Raw genomic sequence first — 19,256 nt, 5'->3', positions numbered from 1 at the left:
AAAACCACTAAACCATTCAGGTATGACCTAAATCATATCCCTTATGAATATACAGTGGAGGTAAGGAATAGATTTAAGGGATTAGACCTGATAGACAGAGTGCCTGAGGAACTATGGATGGAGGTCCATAACATTGTTCAGGAGGCAGCAACTCAATCCATCCCAAAGAAAAAGAAATGCAAGAAAGCAAAGTGGCTGTCTGATGAGGCTTTACAAGTAGCTGAAGAAAGAAGGGAAGCGAAAAGCAAGGGAGAAAGGGGAAGATATATCCAACTGAATGCAGAGTTCCAGAGAATAGCAAGGAGAGACAAGAAGGCCTTCTTAAATGAACAATGCAAAGAAATCGAGGGAAACAACAGAATGGGAAAGACTAGAGATCTCTTCAAGAAAATTGGAGATCTCAAGGGAACGTTTTGTGCAAAGACGGGCATGATAAAGGACAAAGAAGGCAGGGACCTAACAGAAGCAGATGAGATTAAGAAGAAGTGGCAAGAATACACAGAAGAACTCTACAGGAAAGATCTGAATGTCCCTGATAGCCATGATAGTGCGGTCACTGAACTTGAGCCGGACATCCCCGAGAGTGAAGTCAAGTGGGCCTTAGGAAGCATTACTAACAACAAAGCTAGCGGAGATGACAGTATTCCAGCTGAGTTATTTAAAATCCTAAAAGATGATGCTGTTAAAGTGCTGCATTCAATATGCCAACAAATTTGGAAGACTCAACAATGGCCGCAAGACTGGAAAAGGTCAGTTTACATTCCAATTTCAAAGAAGGGCAACGCCAAAGAGTGTTCAAACTATGATACAATTGCACTCATTTCACATGCCAGCAAGGTGATGCTCAAAATCCTACAAGCTAGGCTTCAGCAGTATGCGAACCGAGAACTACCGGAAGTACAAGTGGGGTTTCGAAGAGGCAGAGGAACTAGAGATCAAATCGCCAACATTCGCTGGATCATGGAGAAAGCAAGAGAATTCCAGAAAAACGTCTATTTCTGCTTCATTGATACGCTAAAGCCTTTGATTGTGTGGATCAAAAACTGTGGCAAATTCTGAAAGTGATGGGAGTACCAGACCACCTTACCTGTCTCCTGAGAAACCTGTACAAGGGTCAAGAAGCAACAGTAAGAACCAGACATGGAACAACCGAGTGGTTCAAAATTGGGAAAGGAGTACGACAAGGCTGCATATTGTCACCCTGCTTATTTAACTTATATGCAGAGTACATCATGGGAAACGCCGGGTTGGATGAATCAGAGGTCGGAATTAAGATTGCTGGGAGAATTATCAACAACCTCCGATATGCAGACGATAGCACCCTAATGGCAGAAAGTGAAGAGGATCTCAAGAGCCTCTTGTTGAGGGTGAAAGAGGAGAGTGCAAAAGCTGGTTTGAAACTCAACATTAACAAAACGAAGATCATGGCATCTGGCCCCATCACTTCCTGGCATATAGAAGGGCAAGAAATGGAAGCAGTGACAGATTTTATTTTCTTGGGCTCCAAGATCACCGCAGATGGTGACTTTAGCCATGAAATTAAAAGACGCTTGCTCCTTGGGAGGAAAGCTATGGCCAACCTAGACAGCGTAGTAAGAAGCAGAGACATCACCTTGCCGACAAAGGTCTGTCTAATCAAAGCTATGGTTTTCCCAGTAGTAATGTATGGCTGTGAGAGCTGGAGTATAAGGAAGGCTGAGCACCGAAGAACTGATGCTTTCGAACTGTGGTGCTGGAGAAGACTCTTACGACTCGAGTCCCCTGGACTGCAAGGAGGTCAAAACAGTCCATCCTAAAGGAAATCAACCCTGAGTGCTCATTGGAAGGACAGATACTGAAGCTGAAGCTCAAATATTTTGGCCACCTAATGCGAAGAGAAAACTCTCTGGAAAAGACCCTGATGCTGGGAAAGACTGAAGGCAAAATGAGAAGGGGACGACAGAGGATGAGATGGCTAGATAGCATCACGGATGCAATGAATATGAACTTGAGCACGCTCCGGGAGAGAGCGCAGGACAGGAAGGCCTGGCGTGCTATGGTCCATGGGGTCACGAAGAGTCGGACACGACTGAACGACTGAACAACAACCTAAATATCATTAGGTAATATCCCACATAAGTCCTACTTAGAGTAGACCCATTGAAATGAATGGGACTTAAGTTCATCATGATGAACTTAAGTCCCATTCATTTGAGTGTTGGGTTTTACCCATTGATCTCAGTGGGTCTACTTTATGTGTTGTATCCAATGTTAGTTCTGCTTAGAGTAGCCCCACTGAAATGAATGGGGCTAAATTTAGGCATGACTAACTAAAACCCCATTCATTCCAATGGGTGTGCTCTAAGTAGGACTAACATTAGATACAACCCTATTTAATTATTTAATTTTACTTATTAGATTTGTATGCTGCCCAACTGGCAAATGCCCTTGGGGCAGTTTACAATCATCATCAAACCAGAAAACACCAGCATATTGTAAGTATGGCTAAGTTTGGATCTAGCCCATAATAGCGAATGATATTTCCTCAGTGGGTTTTGATGGCTGTGTGTTCCTTCAGTGAGCATTGCCGGTTGGTGGCTACTGACACAGCCCCCCATTTACTTCAGTGAAGGAAGAAACGAAACAATTTGGGAGTTGCAGGGTAGCCAGTGAAAGAAACTCCTGCCTGAATTTTGCTCTTGCCTGGTGGGAGGAGCTCCAAGGGTATGCTGTTGGCTTTTGCGAGAATGACTGCTGCTTTATAGACTGGCTTGCCTGTTCTTCCAGGTATTATAAAACTGTCATATGTCTCCAGTAATCTTTCTTCATGAGAAAACTGGTACGGTAGCAACCTGTGTTGGAACCTTTGACTGCTCAGGGAAGTGGGAAACCCCCAAACACTGCCATTAATAATATCTCCATGTTATTTCCTCTTTTCAGAGACCATGATAGAGAAAATGCTTAACAACTCAGCAACTGAGCATATTAACCGAATGGCCTGGCTCATGCTTAATGTTTCCTCCTGTCTTTTACTGGATCGCTTCCAACCCGTCGAGTCTGTGGAGAAATTGGAGGCAAAGGCCCATGAACTCATGCAGCAAAATAATTTCTTAGCTAGTAAGTATCATGATAAACAGGCAGCCGGCAGCAGCACATGTCTACGATCGCATCGGCAAATTTTCTCTTGAGCAGTAGCTGAAGCTTCTGTGGCACTAGCAGAAATGAACACTAGCCCAGTGGGGAGTGAGCACTTGGCAGTACGAGGGGAAACCTGCCCCAGCTAGTGCTTCTGGAACGGGAGAAGTCAGCAGAGCTCAGAAAGGGAGCTCTGCTGACTTGTCCTGCTTGAGGAGCGCTGAACTGAGCCAGTTTCTGGGATTGTGCTTGCATGTGCTAGCTCCCCATTGTGGAGACTGCCCCTTTTTCCCTGCAAGAAAAATACAGCAGTAAGTGAAGGATTGTATGTAAAGTGTTAGGGTGCATCCATATTGAAAACGATGGGTGACAATGTATTTGAAGACTCAGAGCAAGATCCCGCTAAGGCGTCAGTCCTATGCACACGTACCTGGAAATCAGCGCACTTGGAAGAAAGATCTGCTGACTTCAGCATGCATGAGATTGGGCTGCTTAGCTGCCATCCTAAGCACAATTATTGGGGATTCAGTGGTACTGAGCTCAGTGGGACTTCCTTTCCTTCCTTTACTTCGGGTGCAATCCTATGGCCAGTAGATAGCGGCTAGATGGCCATAGGATTGTTTGGTTTCTGGGAACTGACCTCGGAGCCCACACTCCAAGGTCAGTTCCTGGAAAATCACTTCCCCATCCCTCCCCAGCCACCTCGTAGGCAGTGTGGATCGTTCCTGGGCTCTACGCTCAGATGAACAGCATGGAGCAGGGCAAAATGGGGTATTTCCGGGGGCAGGGAGGGGCAGGGAGTGCGGAAGTGCTGGTATGATGCTTCCTATGCATTGTCCAGCCTCCCCCCTGCTCCAAAGTCCCGTGGCTAGATAGCTGAAATCAGCTGTCTAGCCACAAATGCAGGGCAGCCGGAGCGCAGAGGAGAAGATCCCCTTCATGCTCTGCCCACCCTACATTGGATAGGCGGTTGCCTCCGAGTTTGGAGGCAGCCACCTATCCCGATAGGATTGCTCCCTTAAAGTAGCAAATGATTGGGTTACATTGTTCCCATTGTTTTCAGAGGGATATTTAAGCATGTGCTGAACTCCTTCCTCTTGAAACTAATAGGTCTTGTGTGGTATTTTGGCCAATTGTTTCCCAAATAATACTGAAGTACACTTCCATGGTCAAAGTACTTCAAATATATTATTAAGGTTGATGAAGGAGAATGACAGTACTATCATAATGAAAGAACAATTATTCAAGCTCTTGCATTTCCCTGATTGCGGCTTAAAACTGCATGTGAGACTTGTCTGCATGATATATGTAAACATGCAATCATTGATAATACAGAAAAGAAATAGAAGAATTTGTAATGCAAATGAATGTTGTGTGATGTCCATTTCGCATTCATATTACAATTCATAGCACTGCTTTAAGGCCGCAGGCCTATAAACACTTACCTGGGAGTCAATGTTCACAAATGATGTGCATTTCCCTGTTCGAAATGCACACTTTTCCCATTCGAACGAGCCGAAAAATAGATTAAAATATTAAAAAACAGAGCAAGGCAAATGAAGCTCGAAACTGCATTTCAGAGAATTTTAGCAAGCTTGAAAATCACTGGTTCCTCCATCTCTTCCTGTAACATCTTAAAGACTAACAAATTTATTATGGCTTGCAGTTTTGTGGTTTAGAGCAGGGGTGGGCAGAAAGTAGATTTCCAGATGCTTTGTACTTTAACTCTCTGCATTCCTGACCATTGGCTATGCTGGCAGGGGCATCTGGGAGTTGAAGTCCAAAACATCTGGAGATCTACCTTCAGATCTACCCAGACCTGGACTGGTGTCTGCTACATGAGATGCATGAAGTATTACCTTCAGTTGGCAGGAGTACAGAGAGAAATATAAGTAAACAATGGGGTTACAACATCACTGAATATAATTCATGGAGGACAGGTCTGTTAGTCATGATAAATGAAAGCTGCATGTGCAAAGCTAGTTCACCTGTGAATACCTGATGTTGTGGACATACAGAGGGGCGGGTAGGGATGGATGAGAAATGTGTTATGTCACATTTTTAATGCGAATTTAGCAATTTTGTAACTCCCAAACCAATATGTGAGCCAAGGCAATTGTGTCCAGAAATCTGTACTTTTCTGACCTTGGCAATGCAGCTCATTTGGGGGAAAAGTGCACAAAAATGTGTATATTTGAGAAATGTGCACATTAAAACTGCAGTTTTTCCATGAAAAGTACATGGAAAAATATACATACATTAGGAAATGGTGCACCAAAAATGTGCTCATTTGGAAAAAAAAAAGTGTGCAAAAAATTACACATTTCTATGCAGAATATAAAAAACACACATCCTCACGTGCTTACGCAAAAATGAGGCAGAATTATCTTACTCCTGAAAATCTGACAAGATGTTCAGATCCATTCATCGCTAGGGAACAGTTTTGTCATCATATCCTGCTTGTAAGCTTCCCAAAACCACCTGGCTGGCCGCTATTGGAAACAGAATGCTGGACCTGATAGATCTTTGTTTGATTCAGCAAGGCCATCCTTATGTTCATATATTATGGATGTATGAGAATTCAATTAGATGTGTGTGTGTGTGTGTGTGTGTTTGAGAGAGAGAGAGAGAGAGAGAGAGAGAGAGAGAGAAATCTTGATTGATTTTTCCATTTCGTCCCTTGCAGCTTACATTCTGTTTCCCCCCACTGGCACCAACTTTATCTGTAGAACATCAATCCAATATGGGGATTCAATTTTTTTTTAATGGTGGCAATTTGTGCAATTTGGATTTTGTGTGTGTGTGGAACTTGAAATATGCAGAAATGGGGTTGTATTTTTTAAATTCCCCCCCAGTATTTTGCAAGTGCACAGATTCAACTGTCTGACATGTGTAGTCTTGCCTTGTCAATCCTTCTGTGTTTCAATCAGCGGTCAGTAGGAGCACTGCATTTGCTCAAATCTAAAGGTTGGTGAGTAAATGGAAGGGAAATTTGCACAAATTTAAAGGCTGGGCAGTAAACGGAGGGGAAATTTGTACAACAGGACTAACTAATGAGAAGGAGCCACAAAAAAGGTGTGGGGGGGGATGAGTAACTCCCCTTTCTGGACTTGCTGGAGATGTGGGGAAGTGTTAAAAGGGGGGAGGACACTGACAATGTCAGTTCAACACTTAATTGTGAGAGGATTACATTGCCCAGTGGGAGATATTGTTGTCGTCTTCCCTCCCCTCAAGGGTACTTCTTTTGTTTGCATGTTTTTTCTTTTTTGGTGCTTCTGAATTACAAAAATGGGTTCTTCCTATGCCTTACTATTATTTCCCCCTAGTCCTTCACAACAGTGTATGAATTAGCATGTATGCAGTTTCACCTTGTCAGCTTCCTTGTATATTACTACACCACTTCGGTTGTCCCATTGACAGCGGAAACATACAAGGAAATTGACAATGCAAGACTGCACATATTGGACAGCTGAATCTGCACTCTTGCACACTTGCGAAAGTCCAGGGATTTTTTTTAAAAAATAAGACCCCATTTGCACAAATGTCAAGATCTATTTTTTAAAAAATCCAATTTCCACAACTTACTATTTGCGCAAATGGCACGACCCCTGCCCCCAAATTACGCAAAACATTTCCAGAACTGGGAAAAAATCCACTACGATCTGCTGCCGCTTACTGGAATGGAAACACCGTGGAATCTTGTTGGGCTCAAACGGAATGGAATTCCCAGCATTGCACATGCATATGTGTGTGTGTGTGTGTGTGTGTGTGTGTATATATATATATATATGTGTGTGTGTGTGTGTGTGTGTATGTATATATATATATATATATATATATATATATATATATATATAAAACTAAAGCTGTTATACTTTGGTGAGATTCACAAGCAGGATTGGTGGGTCAACACACATTAAAAATTAGCACCTGTGTAGCAAGCATGAGACCTGCCCATGCTAAGATTGCGTCCTTAAAATAGCCTTCCTCAGTCAGGGACCCTCCAGATGTCTTGGGCTTCAGCTCTCATCAGAGCCAGCCAGCATGGTCAATGGGCAGGAATGCTGGGAGTTGAAGTCCCAAACATCTGGAGGTTGGGGAAGTCTTCCCTAAAGTATTCAGCCTCATAAGATGTAAATCCAAGACATGCAAGTGACGTGTTTGACATCTGTGCTCACCTAGTCAATAAGACGCCTTCCTGTTTCCTTTTCTCCTCTCGCCTAGGTGTCATTTTTAACACTTCAAGCCCCAAGGGGGATGGAGCAGATTTTGATCACGAGCTCCCCAAACACCTGTCATATACCATTCGAATGAGTGTCCTGTACAGTATGAGAACAGACCTAATCAAGAACCCAGTGTGGAAATCCCATCCTCAGAACTTGCCAGCTGATGGATTTAAGTATAACCACATCTTCATTCCTCTGCAAGACATGATAGAAAGAGCCATCATTTCGGTGCACGCTGGAGTAGATGTACTGGATCCAGGAGTACAAGTTCAAGCTATGCCATACCCATGCCATACCAGTGACCTGTAAGTAGCTTGCTTATCTTGGACTGGGAGCTGCTTTGGATTGTTCAGCGATCAGATCATCTAATGCTGCTTCTGTACCTGCTGCTTTGCTTGCCAGTGTGTTTCTGGGCCCGATGTAAAGTGCAGGTGCTCACCTTTAAAGCTTTAAGTACATTGGGACCAGGTTATTTGAAGGATCACCTGCACCTATACGAACCTGCTCTGGTCCTAAAATTGGCCACAGAGGCTTTCTGAGGTGTCTTCCAGTACCATCTATTAAGTTGGCAGGAAAATTGGGGGCAGCTCTGTCAGCATCATGTAGGTATATGGCTGGTGAAGAGGTCATAGCCCCCCGCGAAGCTCACTGCAGGCTGCAGCATTTATTTATTGTTGATCCTGGCTGGGTTTTATGGTTTAGCTGATTGCTCAAAGTGGTTTTTAGATATATATTGTCTTTGTATATGCTGTCTCTTCATGTGTTTTTTATAGTTTACATTTTGCATATTGTACTTTTCATGTTTTAACTTTGTAAACCATCCAGAGAGCTTCAGCTATGGGGTGGTAAAGAAATATAAATAATAATAATTTATTTATTAGATTTATTATATTGATTGATTGATTTACAATATTTATATACTGCTCCACATCAAAAGATTTCGGAGTAGTGAACAGCAAGATAATAGAATAAAACATCAGGTGAAAACAGTTAAAACATTTTAAAATGACAAATTCCAATAAGGCGAACTTAATAAACCACAGCTGATCACTCAAGGAAGGCCTCTCGAAATAGCAATGTCTTCAGTAGGGATGTTAGAGAATTCCACCACGGATCCCAGGGAGGCCGAATTCCAGTGAATTCGGCCCCCCGGAATCCATGGCGGAACAGTGCAACCCGCCCCACCACCTTGTGAAAGCCCCGCGAAACGGAGCCTACCTGGCTGTGGCTCCGGCGGTGGCAGCTCCGGCTGTGGTGGCGGCTCCAGCTGCTGCTGGGCTGCGGCCGCAAATAGCGGCCACTACGCTGGCCACCATTTGCGTCCCTAGCAGTATCTACATAGCCTATCACGGCTTACCTAATTTCTCACTTTCAAACTGATACGTGTGAACTGAAACTCAATTATCCTTTGAAATTCACACTTCTCCAAATTGGAATTGTCCAACCAAAAAGTGCACAGAAAAATGCATATCTTCATGAAAATAAGGTTCAGAATGCATTGTTTTAGGACAATCATTTGCAAAAATATGTCTATTAGGAAATAATGTGTGCAAAAATGTATGTATTAGGAGAAATGTGCACAAAAACACATCTGAATTTTCATGCAAACTTTTTTTTTGAAAACAATTCTCAAAGTTCAGAGTGAACTGAACTTAAGATTGAAAAAATTCTCAACGTTTGGGATGAAACGAACCTAACACCGAAAAAAATGAGAAACCAAAATGGACAGATCCTTCCATCTTGACATTGAAGAACACATTGGTTTGAATTATCCAATTTGTGGGCTTCCAAAGAGGCATCCAGTTGTCCACTGTGGGAAAGAGGTTGCTGGGCTAGATGGACCTTTGGTCTGATCCAGCAGACCTCTTCTTATGTTCTTAAAAGTACCATTTTGAAACATGGAGGCACTGAAAGGCAATTAGGGATTATTGTCTCCATGGGAAAAAGGAGAGCATGTATGTATCACAGACATATTTGCAGGATATAAATAATAGTTTATATATATTAGGGTGCAATGCTATGGGGTTAGCTGTAAGCCTCCCAACATGGCCATTCAAAGCAGAGTGGGAGGTGTGGTGGAGACAATCTTTGCCTCTGCACTCCTCCCATTTTGTATTTTCACTAGATGGGCTTTTTTGCCCATCTAGCTGAGGCGTTGAGGAAGGGGAGAGAAGGAGGCTGTGGAGGCCTGGAGATATGGTGTAAGCCATCCTTTCCCCTCCCTGTCCACCAGCACGCCCCCTTCCCCTTCCCACCGAGGTCGCCTTTGTGACCTCGGAGAGGCAGCTGGCATGGTTTTCTCCATGCTGGCAGGGAAGGGGAAAGGGATGGGAGCTTGGATTCCTGGCTCTGAGGTCGGAGCACTGGCTCTGACCTCGGATCCAGGAATCTGAACTATCCTATGGCCCCCCAGACTCTGTCTAGGGGCCATAGGATTGCTCTTCCCATGTATATTAAGATTTTGCTTCTAAAATATGCCCTTAAGAGTATACAAATGTGATTTTCTTGCAGATTCTTGAACAATATTGGTTTCTTTTTCCCACTTATAATGATGCTAACGTGGATGGTATCGGTGGCTAGCATGGTCCGAAAACTTGTTTATGAGAGAGAAATTCATCTCGAGGAGGTAAAAATAACAGATCTTTCTACTCCTAAAGCTCTTAAATAGGTTTACATTTAGTTGGATTCTAGCCCACATGGTTGCAAAAAAAGCATGTTTTTTCAACCATGCTGAAACATTAAAAATGTGTAAGCAGTTTTACTAAATATGTGCAGATAACTATACCGCAACTAGCAAAAGCTAAACCCATTCAGGAGGAGGGACCATCCCCAGTTCCCAGGTTGAGAAAAATCTCTGCCTGAAACCTTGAACCACTTGACTGCCATCTTGGCATGTGCATGAGCCAAAGTAGATATGATCCTCGCAACCATATCAGTTTAAACAATGGATAGACATGCCTTCCCAATTTTTGTTGGGACTGCAGTGCATGAGGAGGGCAAGTTTAACCCTTTTTTCCCTCACCACAGTTCCCGCCGCCTACAGCTGCTGTGAGTCCCAGGAGGGAAGCCTCTATTACCGCCAATGGAGGTTTCCATTCCGGGGCTAACAGCAGCTTTGGTTGAGGAGGGGATTTTCGACAGGACTGCCATGGGGATGAAACTGTTCAACCTTCCCGCTATAAGCATTGTGGTCCCAATGAAAATGGGAGCCTCCAAAGTCTGCTATTTTTTCCCCCTTTTTAAACCCTGATGTTACAGAAGTGATGCATTTAGTGTCTGTGTTGCGCTATTAGTGAGTAGATAAAATGCACAAACTGCCATTTGCTGGCAGTTTGGTAGTAGTACCTGTAAATTGTCTCTCTTCCCATTAGCTATAATTTCCTTCATTTATCCTTTGCCTTGACAGTACATGAAGACCATGGGGGTGCACCCAGGCGTTCATTTTGTTGCTTGGTTTCTGGAGAACGTTATTGTACTTGCTCTAAGTAGCTGCGCTCTGACTGTCATCTTAAAAGTGAGCGGCATTTTTGCCCATAGCAACGGCTTCCTCGTCTTCCTCTTCTTTCTGGACTTTGGAGTTTCAGTTACCATGCTGAGCTACCTGCTCAGTGCATTCTTTAGCACGGCCAACACAGCCGCTCTCTGTGCTAGTTTGGTGTATCTGATTAGCTTTTTGCCCTACATCATCTTGTTGGTTCTTCAGAATCAGTTGAACTTTGCCCAGCAAATATTTGTGGTAAGTGTTCCTTTAACAACTCATTTCATTTTAAAACCAACCATGCCGTAGAGAGCCAATCTTTCATTAGTCACCTTTTTAAACGTCCCCCCCATTATTGTTTTAATAACATTTGCCCCCTCCTGCTCGCTAACTAGCTCTTATATGATAAGTAGCTTATGTTTTAAGAGCTTCAGGTCATACACTGCCCTTAAAAAACCCCAAAAATTAAGTACATGCTAGGCCCAAAGCAACGTTGTCAGATAACAGCCACGCCTCATATATTATAGTTTGCATTGGCCTGGGCCATGTCTGCTGTGGATGATGGGAATGGTAGTCTAACACATCTGGAGGGCACTGGAGTTGGAGAAAGCTTGTCTGTGTTATCCATTGATAATGATGTTACAAATGTAGAAGATGTGAATAACTTATTGAGGGGCAGAGCGGATCTTGCTGAGCATGTCTCCAATCAACAGGCAGGATTTGGCCCTGGTTTCTATAGAGCTGGGGTGGTTAATCGTCTTGACTCTGAGGGCAGTGGTGGTGGGCGGTGAGTTGGGGGTGTACCTGCTTGCGCGCGTGTGCATGCGCATGCGCGCGCACGCACACACACACACACACACAGAGACACACACAGAGACACACACAGACGTTCCTGCAGGTGAACACACACAGCCTTCCCTTCTCCTATATAATATACATACATACATACATACATATATATATATACACACACACACACACACACGCACACACACTCACTCACTCATATACACACAAAACAGACCCGGACACTCCCCTCCCCAGAGGCAGGGGGGTTTAAATCTACAACCCCTTTGCATCTCCTCCTCTAGCATCAATCAGCTGGGCGGGGAGGAGAAGCTTGTGCTTTAAATGGGGAAGACCCCACCCAGGGATGACTCCCATGTGCCTCCTTCCCCATTTCAACTGAGTTCCTGACAGCCCACTCAGATGCTGCTGACTGGGTGGATGGGAGTGCATTTGTGATCTCCCAGCATGCAAGGAGAGTCATCCCCATACACCGTCTGCCTTGTTTAAATCACGCTCCAGCCAGCCCATCAAACAGGTGTTTGGCACGCTAGTGGGAGCATGATTACGCCAGGGAAGGGAGCACACCATGATGGGGCTTCTCACATGCTGTCTTCCACAGCAAAATCCTGGCAGAAGTGGGGGTGGGGGTGGGGATTTGGTGGCGGTGGCAATTTGGTGATGGTGGCAGTTTGGGAACCTGTAGCGGGCTACACAGAAGAAGGTCTCTGAGGGCCACCAGCCACCCACCTTCGGTATGGATACATGTTAACTGCATTTTTAAAAGAAAGGTAGGTGCAGGTGAAGGTTTGTTTATTCCATTATTTATAGCGCTGTCCTATGTATACTGAAATTGGACAAACAAAATTTATGACCAGTTTTGAATGGTTCGTCATTTTGCCTGATACTTTGAGTCTCATACATTGCTTTCAATTTCACCTGCTCCTGCTCCTATGCATGCTTTACCTATACCTGTAAACATAGAAGTAAGCCCCATTAAGTTCAGTGGGGTTCACTCCCAGGTAAGTGGGTATAGGTTGCAGCAATACATTTTAGCAATAAATAAAAATATGGGAGGTGTTTTTTTTAATTGACTGGAGTTTTTATGCTGGGTTATTGTTTATTTGTTTTGTAGTAATATATTTTAAAACTCTTCTGCATGTTACTACCCTGGGAATGGTGATTGCCCATTGAAGGGCAGAATATAAATTTTAGAAGTGTGTGTGTGTGTGTGTGTGTGTGTACACACACACACACACACACACATACAGTACCATTGATCTCTGTTAGAGCAGCAGTGGGCAGAAGGTAGATCTCCAGATGTTTCAGACTAATGGCCAACTTCTGCCTTTAAGGTAGTTGAGTTTCTTTCAGCATAAATGGTTATATATAATTGATATTCATTTTTTAACTAACTTTGTTGTATACATGATTTACTAATTTGAAATCAGACCCTTTTAAGTGGTGTTTGGGGTTCCGCAAAGCTTATCAGAGTTTCCTCAATGAGAAGCTCATTAATGGTGGACCATTACTGACCTTCTTCATGGAAAGACTGAGGGCTTGCCACTACTGATGCCCTGCACTGGGCAACGGATGTGGGAAGATGTATTTATTCATTACTTATTTCCATTTCTATACCACCCAACAGCCAAAGCTCTTTGGGCGGATCACAAAAATTAAAACCCTAAAGATAAAACACGATGAAAAATAATATAAGACCTTTAAAAGTTTAAAACAGAATAAAACCAAAGTGTAAGTTGTATGTCTCTCACTGAAGAGGCCTAAATGGTGAACTGAGTACACTCCTTAAATCATTCCCCAGCATCCCCTGCATGACTGGCTGGGGGATGCTGGGAGTTGTAGGTCTTTTTCCTGTCTAAACATGCATAGGATTGCACCTTAAAATGGCATTTTGCTTCTGTTTATATGTATTGGGACTTGTGGTCAATACAACATCATGCATATTGAAATTATAAAAAAGAAGGTGAAACTGCTGTAATGAGTAGACCTTGGAATTATATCCACTGTATTGCAAAGGGGAAATTATTTTGAAGGTAGTCAAGAGTAAAGGGCGAAGAAAAATGTATTAATTTGGCAGCAAGAATGTTTCTTCTCCCAAACAGGAACACAACTGGTGAGAAAAATTGCAACATACAACATTCCATAGAGTAAATTTAGCAATGTCTAGATGAGGAATGTTTCCTGCAAAAGTTATCCTGAAAGGATTGCTGGCTGTGTAAGAGTACACCTGTGCTCACTGGTAGGACATGCACAAGATGTTCCCAATAAAAAACTGCCCACTGAATTAATTTCTGAAGCAAATTCAATGGCTCGTAATATTGGTTGAAAAAAATGCCTCTGTCGTGTTTATGAGTATGTGCTTCCCATTTGGCATATGTCTCATATTTGATCATAATTCTTTTTTAAAATTCCCTCCATCCTCTCCAGTGGTCCCTCTGCCCCCAGTTCTTAACATATTTGATCCCTGTGGAATTCTTCCACATTCTATACTTTTATATTTTGCCCTTTTTTGATAAAGCACTGGCCCCTTTTCAATTTTCTTGTGAAATAATGAAAAGTTGCTTAGCGCTGGCATACTTCGCCCAGTTCAGAGTATTCGTGTGTCCCTTATGCCTTGTGAGAAAATAAGTTACCTTATAGACTTCTCTAGTATTATGCATTATATAGCCATAAAGTGTGATAGGTTTATATTTTTCTCAATAAGGCTAACACTTTTTCAGGAATTGATTGATCCACCCCTACAATCATTCTGGCAGGAATATTTCTGTAAGAAAGAGTAAAAAAAATTTTTTTTTTGCAGGTTCCAAAAAAAAAAAAGGTAGTCATGATTGGGTCATATTAATGCACAGTTGCAATGTTAGGTTGATGTTTTTCCCATGTGAAAGCACAACCATTCTTTGTTTTTAACATGGCTTTAATTAAAACTCCCATTCGTTTTCCTTCCCTGCAGTGCTTTCTTTCTACAACTGCCTTTGGGCACGGCGTGTTTTTCCTTACATTATTTGAAGGGCAAGAAATAGGTAAGATCATTTGTAACAAAAGCACTGTCTGGGCACAGCTGAGTCTGTTTTGGATGCCGAATAGGTGTGAATGATATTTGTTTATTTGTTCTATTTATACTCTGCTCTTAGTTTTCAGGGAGCTTGGAGCAGCTTAGATATGATTTCTAGGTGTGTGGGTTTTTTAAATGTAGGCAGTGCTCAGCATCAGACTCTTCTAGCTTTAGCAATTGAACCTTATTCTGTGCATTCAGAGCATTCCTTGGGGCACCAACAGTATAAACTACTCTAGGCAGTATTCAACACTGCCCATGGGCTAGAACAACAGGAGGCTACTGGTTCCTGAAACAAACAGAGACAAGCCGAAACGCTTCTTTCCAGAATGGAGCAGGTGAGCAGAGCTTGTAGAAGGGGTTGCTTTAGGAAGCACTAGCCTTGGGTCCTAGACAGAAACAGTGGGAGTACAGAGGCAGTACTGGATACCACCTGTTGGGTTGACATCAGCAACACACAGTGATTTGAGAGGCCAAGATGCCACATTACTTTATATTTTAAACTCCTGCCCCCTCCCACTTTAAAAGAATGGATACAAGCGTTGAGGCAGTGGTTGTTCTGAATGTAGTTTCATTCCAATGTTTCCGTCTTCAAAGGGGCTGGGGGGATCACATTGTGTTGTTTTCTACAACTTTTCTGACCCCACTGAAAACAGATACAGAGCTTGGGTTGGGACTTGTACTTGGAATTTTAGAATGTTTTCCTGAGCTGAATGTGCACACCGATGTTGATGTCAATGACATTTTGCTTCTCCCTCTGAAAACAGACGTGTGGGTTGAGCTCTGCAAATGGATCATTGTGTCATAAATGTACATCCATACCGTGTTTAACTTAGTGGCCATGTTCAGAGAATCATATCCTGGCTTAATAAGCCAGGATGTGCCTGAGCTCCCCTTATATTGTTTCTGCTGCGATTCCATCAGTGATGGCAAAAGGGAGGTCTTTCCCTCCTCCAATGCTTGGTGCGCTGCTTTGCAATGTGCCCATTGCAAATCGACCCTGGGAAACGTAGTTTTCCAAAGGGCTATTGTGAGGTCAATAGACAATGGTGAAACTATTTTTCCCATGGCCTTAGCAGGTGATGGAGGAGAGAGGTGCGAGAAATGCCCTTCTTCGCCTCCCTCCCAATTGCTGCTGCTGCTGAGGCACCAGGAGCATCCACAGGCAGATGCATGAGTGGGAGGTCAGGAGCTTGGAAGCTGGCTGGGTAGGAGGGGGGAAGGAGAGAAATTCATCTTCAGCTTGGGCTAATATGCAAGCTGATTTGGAGGGTCATAATCAGTGGAGGCTGGTGGCCCTAATTTCTGTGGGTTTCAGTCAGAACCAATCGGAACTCGAAGGAGCTATCCATGGTGAAAAGCATGGGCTCCCTCTCTCTCTCTCTCTCTCTCTCTCTCTCTCTCTCTCTCTCTGCAAAGCACCTTGGATAGCTCCTTTAGAGTTATGACTGGTTCTGACTGAAACCCAGAGTGGATGCACCGCCCCACTGACATGGGAGCCACCAGACTCTGCTGGTCATAATACTCACCTCATATTTGAGGTAAGCATGTTGAGCCCTTGAGACTCTTCTTTTTTGAGCCAGGAAATGCGAGTTATGGTCACACCTGTAGTTCTGCATTCACACTGCAAGATGCCCCTGGACCATATTCCCTCATCCTTATTCACCCCACAGGGTGGATGTGGCTTTTTATTAGTTCTGTGTCAAAAATGTCTCCCACATTTTTTTGACCGTTCTCATTCGATTTGATAGGGAAGAAATTCCTTTCAAAAAGCAATTCAAAGGAGAAGAAAAATGAGGAGAAATGCTCATGGGTTGCGTTCAGGGTTCTTGTGTTTACCTTACTTATGAGATGGCCAAGGAGTGTGTGTGAGTGTCCTGTCTTTCCTTATGCAGTCATCTCTGGAGCTTGTAGCCTCCTTGGCTTCCCGCACTTCAGTTAAAGCCCAGGGGAAGACGTCATGAGGTAATTCCTCCCATAGGGCTTTTTTGAGACCTGGAAGTGCAGGCACCTGGGAGGCTGCAGAGCAATGGAGAGACATTTATCTTTTGCATTTATATCCCGCCTTTTTTCCTCTTGGAAGGAAACCAAGGCAGCTTACATTCTCCTCCTCCTCCTCTCCATCTTATCCTCACAACAACCACCCTGTGAGGTAGGTTGGGCTGAGAGTCTGTGACTGGCCCAAAGTCACCCAGTGAGCTTCCATGGCTGAGTGGGGACTAGAACCTGGGTCTCCCAGCTCCCAGTCCAACACTCTCACCACTACACCACACTGGCTCTCAATGTATAATAGAAAGCTAAAACACACACAGCACCTTTGGCCACCTTGCAGTGATTAGTTAAGCTCAACAACACCACTAAAAAGAGCTTTGGCTATGGGGTGGTATAGAAATGTAAATAATAATAATAATAATAATAATAATAATAATAATTCAAAATAAATTAGAACGTGCCATGAGAATGAGGCAGAAATTAGAAGCATTTTTATGGGGGGAAGAAAACTTTCAGGAAATTGGAGGGCAGATTTTGGCACCTGTTCCACCTCTTCCCTGGGGCTAGACATAACACTGCCCACCCTCCCTACACCTGCATGATTGTGGATGCAAAATGGGGGCCAGGCTGCCAACACAGTTGATGCTGTTTCCACTAAAAGTGACAGCACCAAAAGCCCTTATGAAAAAAGAAAGAAGCTGTGCTACACCCCCTGCCAAGGGTGATCCCTAACTGTGAGAAACTGTTTGAGAATTTCTCCCCCTCCCCGAGAAATTCAGTGAAATTGTCCCCCCGATTTCTCTGCCCACAAACAGGATGGAGAATTCTGAGAGGCCATTTGTACACAGCTTTACTTTTTATTCATCTTGAAGATGTACAGAACCAGGGCTTACCAGAATCCGTTGGTGGGTCTGGCATGTTCTGTTGCATCCTGGTGCATCACTAGCCCTTGCTGTTTGGGAACCTTGAGCATGGGGTGTATGATGCCACAGCCTGCAACGCTCTAGAGGCATCTGCATATCTGCTGAGACATTCTTATCTCTGCCACACATTTGGTAGGAAATGGAGAGCCTGGGTGAGAAACCAAGTTCCTCCAAAAGACAGCAGGGGCTAGGTGGGATCTGATCATCAGGCTGAGCTGCTTCACCATGGAGCAACCCCACACAGCTGCCATATGTTGGGAATAGTGCGGACAGGTAGAAGATGCTGAATGCATGGGCCTTCCCCACCTGATTGGCGCTGGAAGGGTGAATGCTGATCACACAGAAAGGACTGAATCCCATGAAATCAGCCCTACGCATCGGATTGCACCACAGGACAGTAACACCCATGCACTCGGGCAAAGGGGGCTTTCAGGGTGCCTAAGTCCTATTGTAAGCAATGGGACTCTAGCATTTAAGGGTGCAATTTGCTGGCAGTTACTTTGTCGGGAGCTAGGCACACCTTATTTTCTCAGTCTTCTACCTGGCAGCATTAAAGCTTGGTGTTGAGATCTTTATGAGCAACCTGCCTTGTACAGATTTACCATTTCTCGTTGGCAGGGATTCATTGGAGCAACATATACCAGCCCTTGGCACAAGGAGCATCTATGACTTTTGGATGGGCATGTTGGATGATTCTTTTTGACTCCATCCTTTATTTTATAGCTGGATGGTATTTCAGCAATATAATTCCTGGTAAGACCAGTGAGTCAACATGCCCCCTTCTGCTTCATCCTTCCACTTCTTCCTTAATATTTAATAGCTTCTAGCTAGTCAGGTTTTCTCTCCATTTCTCAATCATTTATTTAAGGTGGTGTTAGTGGAATAATTAAATCCTCGATAAGCTTAACAAGAACCATCACCTCAGTTGGCAGGACTTCTTCCATCTCAAGTGCTCTGCTGTATTAATGTTAGGATATTCTGCCTTTGCTTGCTATGCCATGCTGAAAAGATGCTCAGTGGAGGCCTACAATATGCTGTGTAACAGGGGTCTTGAACCTCTTTCATCCTGAGGGCCAAATTTAATTTCATAGAACCTCTCAGGGGCTGCATACTAGTGGTGGGTGGGGTTAAAGGCAAAATGGGGCAGGGCCAAAGGTAAAGGGGTAGGGACCAAATTACAAAGTAATACCAGTATGTTGTAGTTTAAAGCTCTTACTGCCATTACCTGAACCTTAGGAGATGCATTTCAACATTTTAGGATGGTTTAAAAAATGTGCAAAACCAGGAAACTGCCAAATAATAGGTGGTCATTTCAAAAGGGGTGGGATCTGAGGAAAGGGGTGTGGCCATCTGGGGAAAACGGGTGGGTCAGATTAGGACCCCAAGTAGGTTGGATTTGGCAAGCAACAGTGCCAATAGGGACCAGAAGAAACAGCTGTAAGGCTGGAAACCTATTAGTAAAAAAAGGGGAAAAAAAGACTTTGGAAGAAGCAAGGCAGAGGGAATCATCCAAAAGAATCTCCAAGAGTTTTTCCCTTGATAAAGACCAAGTGTTGAAAAGTGTTGGGAATTCACTTGGTGCAGCTGTTTCGTTTTTGGCTTTGGGTTGGATTTGGCTCACAGGTCTGAGGTTCTGCACCCCTGCTATATAATTTATACAAGAG

General features: G+C 43.7%; 1 protein-coding gene across 1 annotated transcript in view; it reads left to right on the top strand.

Annotated features, from left to right (window-relative positions):
- The window catches only part of LOC146344594 (ATP-binding cassette sub-family A member 13-like), a 262,433-nt gene that overhangs the window by 25,430 nt on the left and 217,747 nt on the right, over nucleotides 1-19,256 (top strand). The window contains exons 5-10 of the mRNA XM_084857720.1: nucleotides 2,920-3,096; nucleotides 7,339-7,645; nucleotides 9,852-9,966; nucleotides 10,747-11,076; nucleotides 14,576-14,645; nucleotides 18,211-18,345. Of these exons, the coding sequence (XP_084713846.1) occupies nucleotides 2,920-3,096; nucleotides 7,339-7,645; nucleotides 9,852-9,966; nucleotides 10,747-11,076; nucleotides 14,576-14,645; nucleotides 18,211-18,345 (1,134 nt within the window). The remainder of the gene's footprint in view (nucleotides 1-2,919; nucleotides 3,097-7,338; nucleotides 7,646-9,851; nucleotides 9,967-10,746; nucleotides 11,077-14,575; nucleotides 14,646-18,210; nucleotides 18,346-19,256) is intronic.

The sequence above is a fragment of the Heloderma suspectum genome, chromosome 5 (assembly GCF_057233095.1).
Source record: "Heloderma suspectum isolate Gila_16-S chromosome 5, 16-S_ref, whole genome shotgun sequence".
NCBI classification, from domain to species: Eukaryota; Metazoa; Chordata; class Lepidosauria; order Squamata; family Helodermatidae; genus Heloderma; species Heloderma suspectum.
This window is presented reverse-complemented; position numbering and strand designations above follow the sequence as displayed.